Source organism: Ictidomys tridecemlineatus, chromosome 4 (assembly GCF_052094955.1).
Source record: "Ictidomys tridecemlineatus isolate mIctTri1 chromosome 4, mIctTri1.hap1, whole genome shotgun sequence".
Lineage (NCBI taxonomy): Eukaryota > Metazoa > Chordata > Mammalia > Rodentia > Sciuridae > Ictidomys > Ictidomys tridecemlineatus.
In genome coordinates this window covers 55,591,234-55,603,701 of record NC_135480.1, presented here as the reverse complement: position 1 = coordinate 55,603,701, position 12,468 = coordinate 55,591,234, and the positions used below count along the sequence as shown (strand labels likewise).

The following is a 12,468-nucleotide window of genomic DNA, read 5'->3' as shown; positions in this document are numbered from 1 at the left end:
TACAAAGTAATAAATGATAAAATTTGGACACCAACTCAGCATGAAGAGAAGAATAAAAGGGAAGTTGGGATCACAGCAAAGGTTTGTTTTATGGTTGTTAATTTTGTTGATTGGTTTTAAACAAACCTTGAGAAAGACAACAACAAATTTGGCAACAGGTCACTCCGTTTGGTTCTCGGGTGCTGATTGTGAAAATGTGTGTCTTCTGCACTCACCTTAGGGAACAGCCAGAAGTTTCTTGGAAATGACATGTGTGGGGCTGGGGTTGTGGCTCAGTGGGAGAACACTCGCCTATCCCGTGTTAGGCCCTGGGTTTCATCCTCAGCACCACATATAAATAAATAACATAAACATTTTTAAAAATTCATTAAAAAAAGAAAATAGGATGTACTATTCATAATTCTATGACTTTTCACAAGCTATGCCTTTTCCCTGGAATGCTTTTATTTCTTTACCTTTCCATGAATGACTTATTTAAATTTTTAGTCTCAATTCAGACTAGTATTAATTTAATATATAGGCATACTTCAGAGCTATAGTGGGTTGCTCCAGACCACTACAATGAAGCATATAATGCAATAAATTAGCACACACAATTCTTTGGTTTCCCAGTACACATTGAAATTTTGTTTCACAGTGCATATAAAAGTTATGAGCCTGTTATGTGAGTAATAGCATTATGTCTGAAAACCAGTACATGCACTTTAATCTAAAAATTATTGGTAAAAAGGCTAATCATCATCCCAGCTGTTCAGAAAGTGGTGATAATCAACTTCTTGATGCAGGGCTGCTGTAAACCTTCATCTGTAAAATAAAATAAAATATTTCAAAAAATGCAGTAAAGCAAAGTGCAATAAAATGAAATCTGCTTGTATAAAGGAATGAGAGATAAGCAAGGTCACCTCCAGTGTGGAATGGATATCATAAACACACTTGGTGTACAGCTTTGAAAGTTCCAAACTTCTGGCCTGAAAGAAAGTAAGAAACATATTCCATTATAACATAGATTGGAATAAACCACCTAATAAACCAATGAATGGTATGATCCCCATAAAAGGAAACCACAAACTGAAAGACGTACTTTTTAGGAATGTTTAGGTTGCAAGAAACAAAATACATGACTTAAACTACCTCAAATGACACTGGCAACACTTTTACTAACGAATGTAAAATCCGAAAAAGAATAAGTTTCTGGTCAGTCATGATCCAGTGGTTCAACAATGTCACTCAAAATCTAGTTTCTCTTCATTTCTCCTGTGCTTTCTGCTTAAACCTAAATTTACATTCTTTTCAGCTATAAGAAAGCAGTAGCAACTTTAGAAGGATTATGTCTATGTTGCCCCTAATTTCCAAGAGAAAGAGACTATCTCCACTGCAGGATATTGAAGCTGCTTTTCTGAGAAACCTCTTTAAAAAAAATATTTGCTAGCATTTCTAATCACCTGCCTATTCATCAACCAATCTCTATGGTACAAAGTATCAAATGTGCTTTTGGCTTAAGTTAATCAAGAGACATTATTGAAAGAGGGATGTAGACTACATGAGGAAGGGGTTGAGAAAAAGAATGAAACAACCTAATGGCTAGGGAAGCTAAGGCAGGAGGATCACAAATTCAAAGCCAGCCCCTACAAGTTAGTAAGGCCTTAGGCAACTTGGCAAAAAAATTGTCTCAAAATAAAAATTAAAACAAGGGGCTAGGGATATAGTTCAGTGGCTAAGGGTCCCTTGGTTCAATCCCTGGCTCCAATTTAAACAAACAAACAACAAAAAAAAAACAAGAACTAACTACTAACTTAGTAAAATTAAGAGTAAAATGCCATGATATGAAGTTTATTGTTAACTTCGAGGCTGGCATGGGTCCTTTAAAAAGCAGATTGTGAGAATATCTGATCTGAATAGAAGATAATAAAATTATTCTCAGATACATTGATTTTAAGATTATGATACAACAGCATCTAAACGGGAAATTAGTACGGGGAACTAAAGTCCAGGAAAATAAGTGAGGTCGAAGACACACTTGTGACAGTTTTGAAGCTGAAGTCAAGATAGCTGTCAGCATGCAGAAACTATCAAAACAACAGATTCCACCACCTTCTTTCAGCATGGCTCGAGTTATAGTACCAGTGTTCAGTTCCCAATCACTCAAATAAAGTGCTTTCATCTAATCAGGGCAGTATGCAGGGAAATCAAATTGCTTTGGTGAAATTGATTTTGCATTAGTGGTTTTTAATTTTTTTTCACAAAAAAAAGTTTGATGCTATAGTACTTTTAAAATATTGTGGCATAGAGTCAATGTGCCTTTCTTGAGGAATTCTTGGCTAATAGAGAAAAGTATTAATGATGCCTACTTATTTTATAACACGGTATAACTGTTGAGAGCTATGGCCGGGTCAAGATGGTGCCTGGCATTTTGCCAGAAGAAGTGGTTCCTGCTGCCTACGGTGCCCGCTATTTTTGAGCTCTCGTGGGGTTCCTAGAGAGTTCTCGAGGGTGGAATTCCCTGGTTGAGTTCCGGTTGATTGCTCCCGTGGTTCCAGTTCCGGTGGAGCCCATGGAGAGTTCCTGGAGAGTTCCCGAGGGCAGCCAGCTGAGTAAGTTCTAAAAATAAAGTTCATTCCTGCTGGAATCTTCAAGTGGCTTGTGAATGGTGCCCAGCCAGACTGCAGCATATAACTTATTACATTTTTTTAAAAAGTCAAATCAGGAAACAGTTAATTTTGAATGTGGAAAAATTCTAAATTTGACATCCTGGGTTGTCTTTCCCATTAATGGTTAAGGTTTACATTCTATTTAACCATCACCATGTGATGTTCTATAGTCATAAACCCTTCAACTGGATAGGCTGTGATGCAGGTAGACCACTGGCACAGGAAGAGAAGTTGGAGGAAAGATGAAAAGCAGTAGCTCTTCTTCAGTAGCATTAAATTGCAATTATTCCTGTGAAACTGGACACAACTACTACATAATAAATGGATTTGTTGTACATTATGTATTTCAGACTTGTCATTAAAAATTAATTACCATGATTTCAGAGTGTTCACTAATAAATAGTTTTGTATAAAGAAGTACTTATATCAAGACATATGGCTTAAAAGGAAAAGGGAGGGCAGTCAAGTACTGAAAACAAAATTTTGAATTATTTTCCTAAAGCATTATTCAAGTATTATACTAAATACATAAATTTCATCAGACCCGTTCTTCCATTTTATTGTATACATATTATGATCCTACATCTTATGATAAAAAAATATATATATCAAAATTTGTGGTTCATATAAGTGTTAAAATTCATCATAATGCTTGCTGATACATATCTTCATTTGGGATACCTGTGGATCTCCACCTTACCTTTTGAAGAGTTCAGATTTGCTGCCCTGCCATTGATATTATGTACTTAAAATTCATCTGTCTCTTCGCAGCCTTGTACATTCTAGTGGTAATCTTTTTATCAGAGGCTTTTTAAAAGTTTCGTATCTCAATCCTTTGTCTCTTTCATTTTGTTCTCACTGATATAGTCATAGAGGGATAGTCATGCTTTGAATATAACCAGCAGTATATCCATTGGCATAACAATTGTATAATAAAAAGACTACAGTAAATGCAATATCAACAGAAAATTAAGCAAATCAATTCTACTAGTGTTCACCTATACCTCATGAAACAGCTGCCCAGATAAACATACTGGGATGTCTAGGATGTTGTATGAGGTTATCACAAGCCAATATTGTGAAAACTGATTGAAACTTCATAGATTTTCTGTCACTAAAAAAAAAATTCACATCATTTCACAACACATTCTGTTTTAGTCTATATTCATTTGCTTTTCCAGACACAACATAAATGTAGAAGCTAGCTTAAGCTGAATTTCTAGTCTTTTAGAGAACAAATATATCACTATTGGTCATAAATGACATAATCAAGATCACATAATATAGGAGATAGATTTTAAAAACTTCAAAAATTTATTTATAATTAAATTTAATTTACCAAAGGGAAATTTCATCAGTAAACCAACTCTCACTAAGCTAACACTCCTCTCCGCTTCTTGGTGTTTTTTATTTTGTTTATAATCACAAAAATTTCTAACCTTACATCTATCATCTTTCATCTTCTTTGAATTTTACTGACCTGTAGACTCTTGAAGTTTGAAAGCTACATAGCACAGGGATCCCTGAGCATTCCAGACAGCTCCTCCTCAGTGTGTGGTCATATACTTGTGCACACCATGTGAACTTACAGACCTGGTCAACATGGGAGAGACCCTCCCAGGAAGTAACCAAGTTGCTTCCTCCAGGCAAAGGGCATCATCCCATTTACACATAATAATCATAGAAATTAGAAACCTTTGTATGGGTTGTTATGGTCACATAACTAGTGATAGATACAGAATTTACAAATTAAAACTCTTTACCTCTTCTGACTTTCAAGTGAACTCCACTCTTTAGAAAAGCATCTGTTAGGCCAGACTCCAGCGTTGTCTATTGCAGCATACTGTGTACAAGAAATTCAAGTGAATTTTAGGGAGATTATAAGAATAAGGTACTTTGCCGCAGTCTGGCTGGGCACAAAATCACAAGCCACTCACAGCCTTATAGATTCAAACAGCAATTCTTTATCCCCGAACTCACACCGGCACTCTACACACGTTCTGGGGAAATCCACGTTCTCAGCCAAATCCAACAGGCTCTGAATCCCAAATACTCTCTGAATCCCAGAAGAACTCAAGGAGAACTCAATGGGAACTCAAGGAGCAGGCGCCTGAGGCAGCAGGATACGCCCTATTCCCAGCAGGGTACACCTTAAACCTGGAACCACCCTAAACCCAAGGAGAGCCCTGAACCCTGATCCTCCCTGGTCCTTGAGCAAGGTCACCTTACATGCAATGTCACTGCAAATGACCTGGGTCCAATATGGAGAGTCCTTCCTCTAAGCAACATTAGGTAGGCTGACAAAGAAATTGCCATGTGTCATTCCTACTTGGCAATGGCTAGCAGCATCTCCCCCCTTCTAATTAATTAAACAACAAGCAATGTGGCTTAAGGACCGTGCCTGGTAGGTTGTCCAATTCAACATATGGTTCTTACCTATCATGGGAAAAACTGACCTCTAGGCGCCAGCCTCCTGTCTTAGGTTGATACCACTGCAATTGGATCATAACCGTCACTGACTACCGATCCAGCATACAGCCATACTTGTGGATAGGCCTATGCACCAGTGGGGGGGTGAGGTTCTTGCCTCACCTCTGTTGGCCCCCAAATTTGGCCTTGGTGCCAGTGGGGGGGGGGTGAGGTTCTTTGCCTCACCTCTGTTGGCCCCCAAATTTTAGACCATCACTAGCAGAAGGGAGTAGGATATACCTATTCCCAGCAGGGTCCGCCCTAAACCCCGATCCGCCCTAAACCCCGATCCGCCCTAAACCCCGATCCGCCCTAAACCCCGATCCGCCCTAAACCCCGATCCGCCCTAAACCCCGATCCGCCCTAAACCCCGATCCGCCCTAAACCCCGATCCGCCCTAAACCCCGATCCGCCCTAAACCCCGATCCGCCCTAAACCCCGCGATCCGATCCGCCCTAAACCCCGATCCGATCCGCCCTAAACCCCGATCCGCCCTAAACCCCGATCCGCCCTAAACCCCGATCCGCCCTAAACCCCGATCCGCCCTAAACCCCGATCCGCCCTAAACCCCGCGATCCGATCCGCCCTAAACCCCGATCCGATCCGCCCTAAACCCCGATCCGATCCGCCCTAAACCCCGCGATCCGATCCGCCCTAAACCCCGATCCGATCCGCCCTAAACCCCCGATCCGATCCGCCCTAAACCCGGATCCGCCCTAAACCCGGATCCGCCCTGGTCCTTGAGCAAGGTCACCTTACATGCAATGTCACTGCAAATGACCTGGGTCCAATAATGAGAGTCCTTCCTCTAAGCAACATTGGGTAGGCTGACAAAGAAATTGCCATGTGTCATTCCTACTTGGCAATGGCTCTCAGCAGTACTTAACAACAGATATTACTTGTGAAACATAATCCTATTACATTATTACATTAAATGATCCTCGGTTTACCCAGACCTTCAAGTGATTTGCATTCATTTACAACTTGTTATTTTGCTTGAAATAAACATGTACTGGTCTCTTTACTTAGTTCCACATGGTAAAATGAATCTTTCAATTCTCAGCTATTTTTTTAATTGAAAAATGCTTCTTCCCCTCTGGTTATAATATCACAGCCATGAGCAAAGTCATCTAAATGAATTAGGGGAAGATTACCCCCTCAAATTTAAGAGTTTTGGTTTAACACATTTTTCTAATGGTACTAGGTTTGGCAGTTCCCGGTTTTTCCAGGGCAGACAAAGCAAAGAGTTAGTAAGATTCTATTTTTCTGAACAAAAAGTTAGTTTGGGAACAAAGGCAGAAAAGGTGGAACTTCAAAAAGGCATTCCCTCCCTCTACCTGATAATATTGGTGTCATGGAAGAGTATTATTTAAGCCATACTCTCAAGATTATTGAAACTGAAGTCTGATTTATAAGATTTTGGTCTATTTATCTTATTTCATACTGCTTTATTCTATACTTTAATTTTGTTTTCTCTTGAAAAATATTCCAGGCACTATGATTTGTGTTTTAGGTCTTTACGTGGTAATTGTTTTATGCTATTGACCATTATGCCTCAAATCTAAACAGATCTCTATAGATATCTTTTCAATTCCCAGTAAAACCTATCTGTCCAGACTTTACTTTGGTTATAGATATCTGGGGGAAAAGATAAATCTCCTCAAAAAAAATCAACCCTAAACAGTAAGTTCTTTCATTCAGATTTACACCTTTACCTACTGAAGTGATATATGTTGTCTATACCTTTTATTTATACTATAGCAGGGAAAATTTCAACAAACAATGAGTACAATATCCAAGCTGTTGATCACCAGGGATTTTCCCTTCAGATATTAAGTTGGTTTTGACTTTGCATCTGAAAGCTGGAAAGTGGAGAACCATGTGGATGTTGAAAGAAGTATGTGGGCAGTTGCTGCCACAGAGACCCACACAGGCCTCCATTAGGACTGGTCAGTTTCTCTCAATGGCCAACACTATCAACACCAGATTAACATGTTACCTAGTTAGAGGAGTGACAAAGTTGAAAGAACATCCCCAAAAGCTGCTATCTGTATAAACTACTGTTTCTGGGAAAAAGAAAAATTCAAGAGACATTCATAAAGTGCATAAGCCCAAATAACAAAAATCTCTCAGGTTTTACTGTTGCATCCCTGGTGGTCCAAAAAGCAGGGAAGCTATAGGAAGGATCATGATTTCCAAAAGTGAGAAAACTGGGGGTCCCACCTGTGCTCACTTGGGGAGTGAATATTATAATGGCTGTAAGTCATTTTGAGAGTCAGTTTTAATCATCTAATCCCTGCTTTCCATAATTCCTTGTAACAGACAAACCCTGGCTCTAACCTGAGGCCTTCCCATTCTTGGGAATCTTAGAGGAGCAAGTCATGCAAGGGAAACTTCTATTGTCCCTGTCCACTGGATGTGGAACTGACTCATATTCATCAATATCAAATTCTATGGGTCTCAGCACAAGTTTTGGGCTCCTAAATATTCCTAAGTTTACATGGATGCATCCTAATCAGAGCAAAGATCTGGGCCACATGGGGACTGCCCAGGTAGTGTTCCTAACCTCTCATTTGGTAGGGGATCTGTCTAGGCTATTGCCTTGAGTTCTACTATGTAGATTGCCCAGCCACCTCTCATGCTGGTCTGGCTCTTTGGGAAAATGAAAGTCCTCTGCTTCCAACTAGTTTGACTTGTCCTCCTGTGTCCTGCCCTAATTCTGCATGACCAGGGAAAGGTCTGTTTTATTCAGCTTTTTCACTGACTAAAAGTACCTGACAAGACAATTTAAGTGGAGGAAACTTTTTTTGGGGGGCTCACCATTTCAGAGGTTTTAGTCCATAGACAGCAGGCTCCATTCTTCCAGGCTCACAATGAGGGTTAACATCATGGTGGAAGAGTCGGGTGGAGGGAAGTGGATCACATGATGATCAGGAAGCAGAGACTCAACTGGGCCGGATTTAAAATATATACCCCAAAGACATGCCCCCAACACCCACCCCCTCTAGCTACACCCTATCTATTTTCACTAACCACTCAGTTAATGCTATCTGGGAATTAATTCACTTGTTGATTTAAGACCCTCAGAACCCAATAATTTATCCTCTAAACCTTCTTGCATAGACTCACACATGAGCTTTTGGCGGACACCACACATCCAAAACAAACAGGGTCCTCAGTGAAGAAGCAAAGCATCTTCCCAGGGAACATCCCCAGTGCACCATGTGCACAAGCTATGCCCCACCTGTATATAGTTACCACCCAGTTAATACATCAAACAGGGTGGACTGATTAGGTTACAGCTCTTTTAATCTAACTATTTCACATCTAAATATGAATGCATTAACGAAGGATCTTTTCAGGGATGTCTCACACCACAACGGTAGTCTAACTAAATGTCCTATTTCCAATTTCTATGATTATTTGGAGAGAAACATAACTAGCCAAGTAGAGGAAGCACTCTACTGCCCTGCTCCTTCTAAAGGCACACACGAGATAATAGAGAAAACTGGAAACTCAGGGAGAATTTTCTTATTCATTTTTTAAACTGCTCTTTTTCGCTTGAAAATTTAAAATCAATTTCACTGAAAGAGCTCTCAAGTTTTGCCAATTTTCCAATCACTTCCTTCTTAATGAATGCACCCATCATTGGATCTCACTTTGTACCCAGCTGTCAATTCTCTCTCAGTTCCTTCAATCTGGAGCAATATCTTTCTCTCCTTGACCTTCCTGATATTAACATTTCCAGAGTTAAGGGACATTCTTTTTGTAGAATGATTGTCACTGTGGTTTTCTTTCATATTTCTTCCTGACAAGAACCTCATTATGCAATCTGAATGAAATTATCACAGAAGAGAGCTGCTATTCTCCTCACTGCCTCCTATCACATAGTACATAAGCGTATTGCTCTCAGTATTTCATGACATTACTTTCGACCACTTGACAAAAATGATTTCTGCCAAAGTTGCTCTTTTTAATTCTTTACTCTGGAATTACTGATTTGATTTTATGGGGAAAACTGAGGACCATTGAAATCTCCCATTTCTAATCCGACATTCTCGTACTACATTCAGCACTTACTTAATTATTATTGGTATGATGGATACGGAGAGGTGATTTTTCAATTGCTTCAATTCTTCTATCTTTCTTATTATACATTCAAATATAAAATTCTTTCTATTTCTTTTTGGCTATTCATATTAGTCATGGTTTATTTTAATGTGAATATATCCACATGAGTACTTCTTTGGATGCACAAAATTTCCCATATGTGGACAGCAGAAACCCATCAGGATTTTGACATTATTCTTCTATCATATATTAGCTCCTTCCTTTATGACACACATAGATGCTATAACTATTCTTTCCTTTTTTTTTTCTTTCTTTTCTTAGCTCTAGATTCGCCATTCCTCTATGAAGGTTTGGATGTTTGTAGTGAGAGTGGTGTTTAGAAATCAAAGACTGGATGCTAGGGTCTTTTCACTATGCTGGGGTGTTGCTATTTGCCTTGTGCCTTTTATTTACATTTTCCATTAAATGTCTTATTGCATTGCACTCCACAGTTCATCTTCATTCAGGTCTCCTATTCTGCCAAAATTGAATGGCAGGTCTGGAAGCTGCAGGAAACAAAGTGGAGTCCAGGGCGGGCAGGTACAGTGCCAGGCCAGCCACGGTGGGAGCAAAAGGGTGGCAGAGGGGCCTGGGGCCAGGACCCAAGCAAGGAGCCCAGGCTAGGGCCCTAGAGGGGGGGCCGTGCAAGGCCAAAGCAGGGAGGGGTCGGGGGCGTGCAGGCAGGCGGCACAAGGACAGGACAGGGCAGTGCGGGCAAGCCAAGGGGAGCAGGGAGGCAGGCCAAGCAAGGGCCCCCGCTTTCATCAAAGCCCACGGGCGCAGGCTGAGCCACAAGGGCCAGCACAGGCTCAAGCCAGGAGCCAGGTCATGGGAGGCAGAGCCAGGGGCTGAGGGCTGGGGCAGGGGACTCAGAGTGTGGACAGGGCCAGGCAGGGAAGGGGAAGGGGGGGGTGGGACGGGCGGGGGGAACAGGAGCTCGAGGCCCAGGTCTGCCGCCGGCCAGCTGTTGGGGTTCAGGGTGTGGGACCGAGGGTCCAGGCAGGGCAAGGGGCCCAGGCGAGGGGCAGGTCTGTCTCCCAGAAGGCGCCCTGGCCCCCTGGGCAATCGGGGGACAGGGACCTGGCACAGGGGGCCTGGCAAGGGACGGGGGCCTGGAGGAGGGTGACTGGAGGGCTCGGCCCAGTATCACAGTCGGGGCGGAGAGGGGTGAGAGCCAAGACCCAAGCAAGGAGCCCAGGCAGTGGACGGACGCGAGGGAGGACGACGGACCCAAGCCCCCCACCGACCGACCAACTGACGAAATGATCCATCCACGGAACGACCCACCCACGCACCCACCCACCCCGGGAGCAAAGGAGCAGGAGGCCAGCGCCAGGGGAAAGCAGGGAAGGGGAGGAAGGGGAGGAAGGGGCGGCGCGAGGATGAGGAGACAGCAGGCGGCGCAAGGGACACGGAGGGGAGCGCGGTAGGGGGCCCAAGCAAGGGGCCCCAGTTCAGACTGGACGCCCCCGCGACGCCCCGCGACGCCCGTCCCGCCACCCCACGCCAGGCGACGCGACAGGAGGAACTGCGGTCTGGGGCTCAGGGGAAAGCAGCGCGAAGGGTCGGGCTTGGGGAGGGCTGGGTTGGGGTGGGGGGCAGCCTGCCAGGCCAGAGGGCGTGGGCGGGGGCAGGGAGGGCACGGCGCGGGGAAATGGACGCAAGGCCCTCGTCCACTGCCAGGTGTCAGGGTTCGGGCGGAAAGGGGGCCCAGGCGAGGGGCAGGGCTGTGTTTCCCAGAGGGAGCCCGCAGGGCGCACAGGCCAGGCAGGTCCACTGCGCTGACGCAGGGGAACGGGGTCAGGAGCAACCAGGGCCAAAGGAGGGCACCACCATGTGGGGAGACACTGGGAACCCAGCCGGGGTGCGGGGAGAGCCCGGACCCAATCGAGGAGCCCAGGCTGGGGCCAAGCAGGGCACCGGCGGGGCGGTTGCGGGAAGCACAGGGATACACAGAGCTCCAGGGGCACAGAGGGGGCGCACAGAGGGGAGGCACAGGAGGGGGCCCAAGCAAGGGGCCTGAGATGACGGGACAGGGACACTTTCCTCCAGAAGAGCGGCCCGGGCTCAAGCAAGGAGCCAGGCCGTGGAACGGGAGACCACGTGTGACGGCCTGACTGGACTCAAGGGAAGGGACAGGGCCTGGGGGGGTGGGGGGAGGGAGGGGAGGGCTTGGCCCCTGGGAAGGTAGGCTCAAGGCCCAGGTCCGCTGTCGGGGCTGGGGGCTCCGGGCATGGGGCCAGGGCGCAGGGCGCAGGGCGCAGGGCCTGGGGCAAGGGAGTGCAAAGGGACCAGGCAAAGGGGTCTGGCAGCCGCAGGGAACAAAGTAGAGCCCAGGGCGGGCAGGTACAGTGCCGGGCCGGCCGCGGTGGGAGCAGAAGGGTGGCAGAGGGGCGTGGGGCCGGGTCCCAAGCAAGGAGCCCAGGCTAGGGCCCTAGAGGGGGGGCCGTGCAAGGCCAAAGCAGGGAGGGGTCGGGGGCGTGCAGGCAGGCGGCACAAGGACAGGGCAGTGCGGGCAAGCCAAGGGGAGCAGGGAGGCAGGCCAAGCAAGGGCCCCCGCTTTCATCAAAGCCCACGGGCGCAGGCTGAGCCACAAGGGCCAGCACAGGCTCAAGCCAGGAGCCAGGTCATGGGAGGCAGAGCCAGGGGCTGAGGGCTGGGGCAGGGGACTCAGAGTGTGGACAGGGCCAGGCAGGGAAGGGGAAGGGGGGGTGGGACGGGCGGGGGGAACAGGAGCTCGAGGCCCAGGTCTGAGGCCGGCCAGCTGTTGGGGTTCGGGGTGTGGGACCGAGGGTCCAGGCAGGGCAAGGGGCCCAGGCGAGGGGCAGGTCTGTCTCCCAGAAGGCGCCCTGGCCCCCTGGGCAATCGGGGGACAGGGACCTGGCACAGGGGGCCTGGCAAGGGACGGGGGCCTGGAGGAGGGTGACGGGAGGGCTTGGCCCAGTATCACAGTCGGGGCGGAGAGGGGTGAGAGCCAAGACCCAAGCAAGGAGCCCAGGCAGTGGACGGACGCGAGGGAGGACGACGGACCCAAGCCCCCCACCGACCGACCAACTGACGAAATGATCCATCCACGGAACGACCCACCCACGCACCCACCCACCCCGGGAGCAAAGGAGCAGGAGGCCAGCGCCAGGGGAAAGCAGGGAAGGGGAGGAAGGGGAGGAAGGGGCGGCGCGAGGATGAGGAGACAGCAGGCGCCTCAAGGGACACGGAGGGGAGCGCGGTAGGGGGCCCAAGC

At 46.2% G+C, this 12,468-nt stretch overlaps 1 protein-coding gene across 1 annotated transcript in view; it reads right to left on the bottom strand.

Moving 5' to 3' along the window:
• LOC120890003 (uncharacterized) overlaps nt 1–12,468 on the bottom strand; it is a 78,727-nt gene that overhangs the window by 3,936 nt on the left and 62,323 nt on the right. The window contains exons 2-5 of the mRNA XM_078044914.1: nt 7,938–11,661; nt 4,412–4,491; nt 903–968; nt 216–804 (exon numbers count right to left, since the gene is read on the bottom strand). Coding sequence (XP_077901040.1) covers nt 10,054–11,661 — 1,608 coding nt within the window. The 3' untranslated portion in view covers nt 216–804; nt 903–968; nt 4,412–4,491; nt 7,938–10,053. The remainder of the gene's footprint in view (nt 1–215; nt 805–902; nt 969–4,411; nt 4,492–7,937; nt 11,662–12,468) is intronic.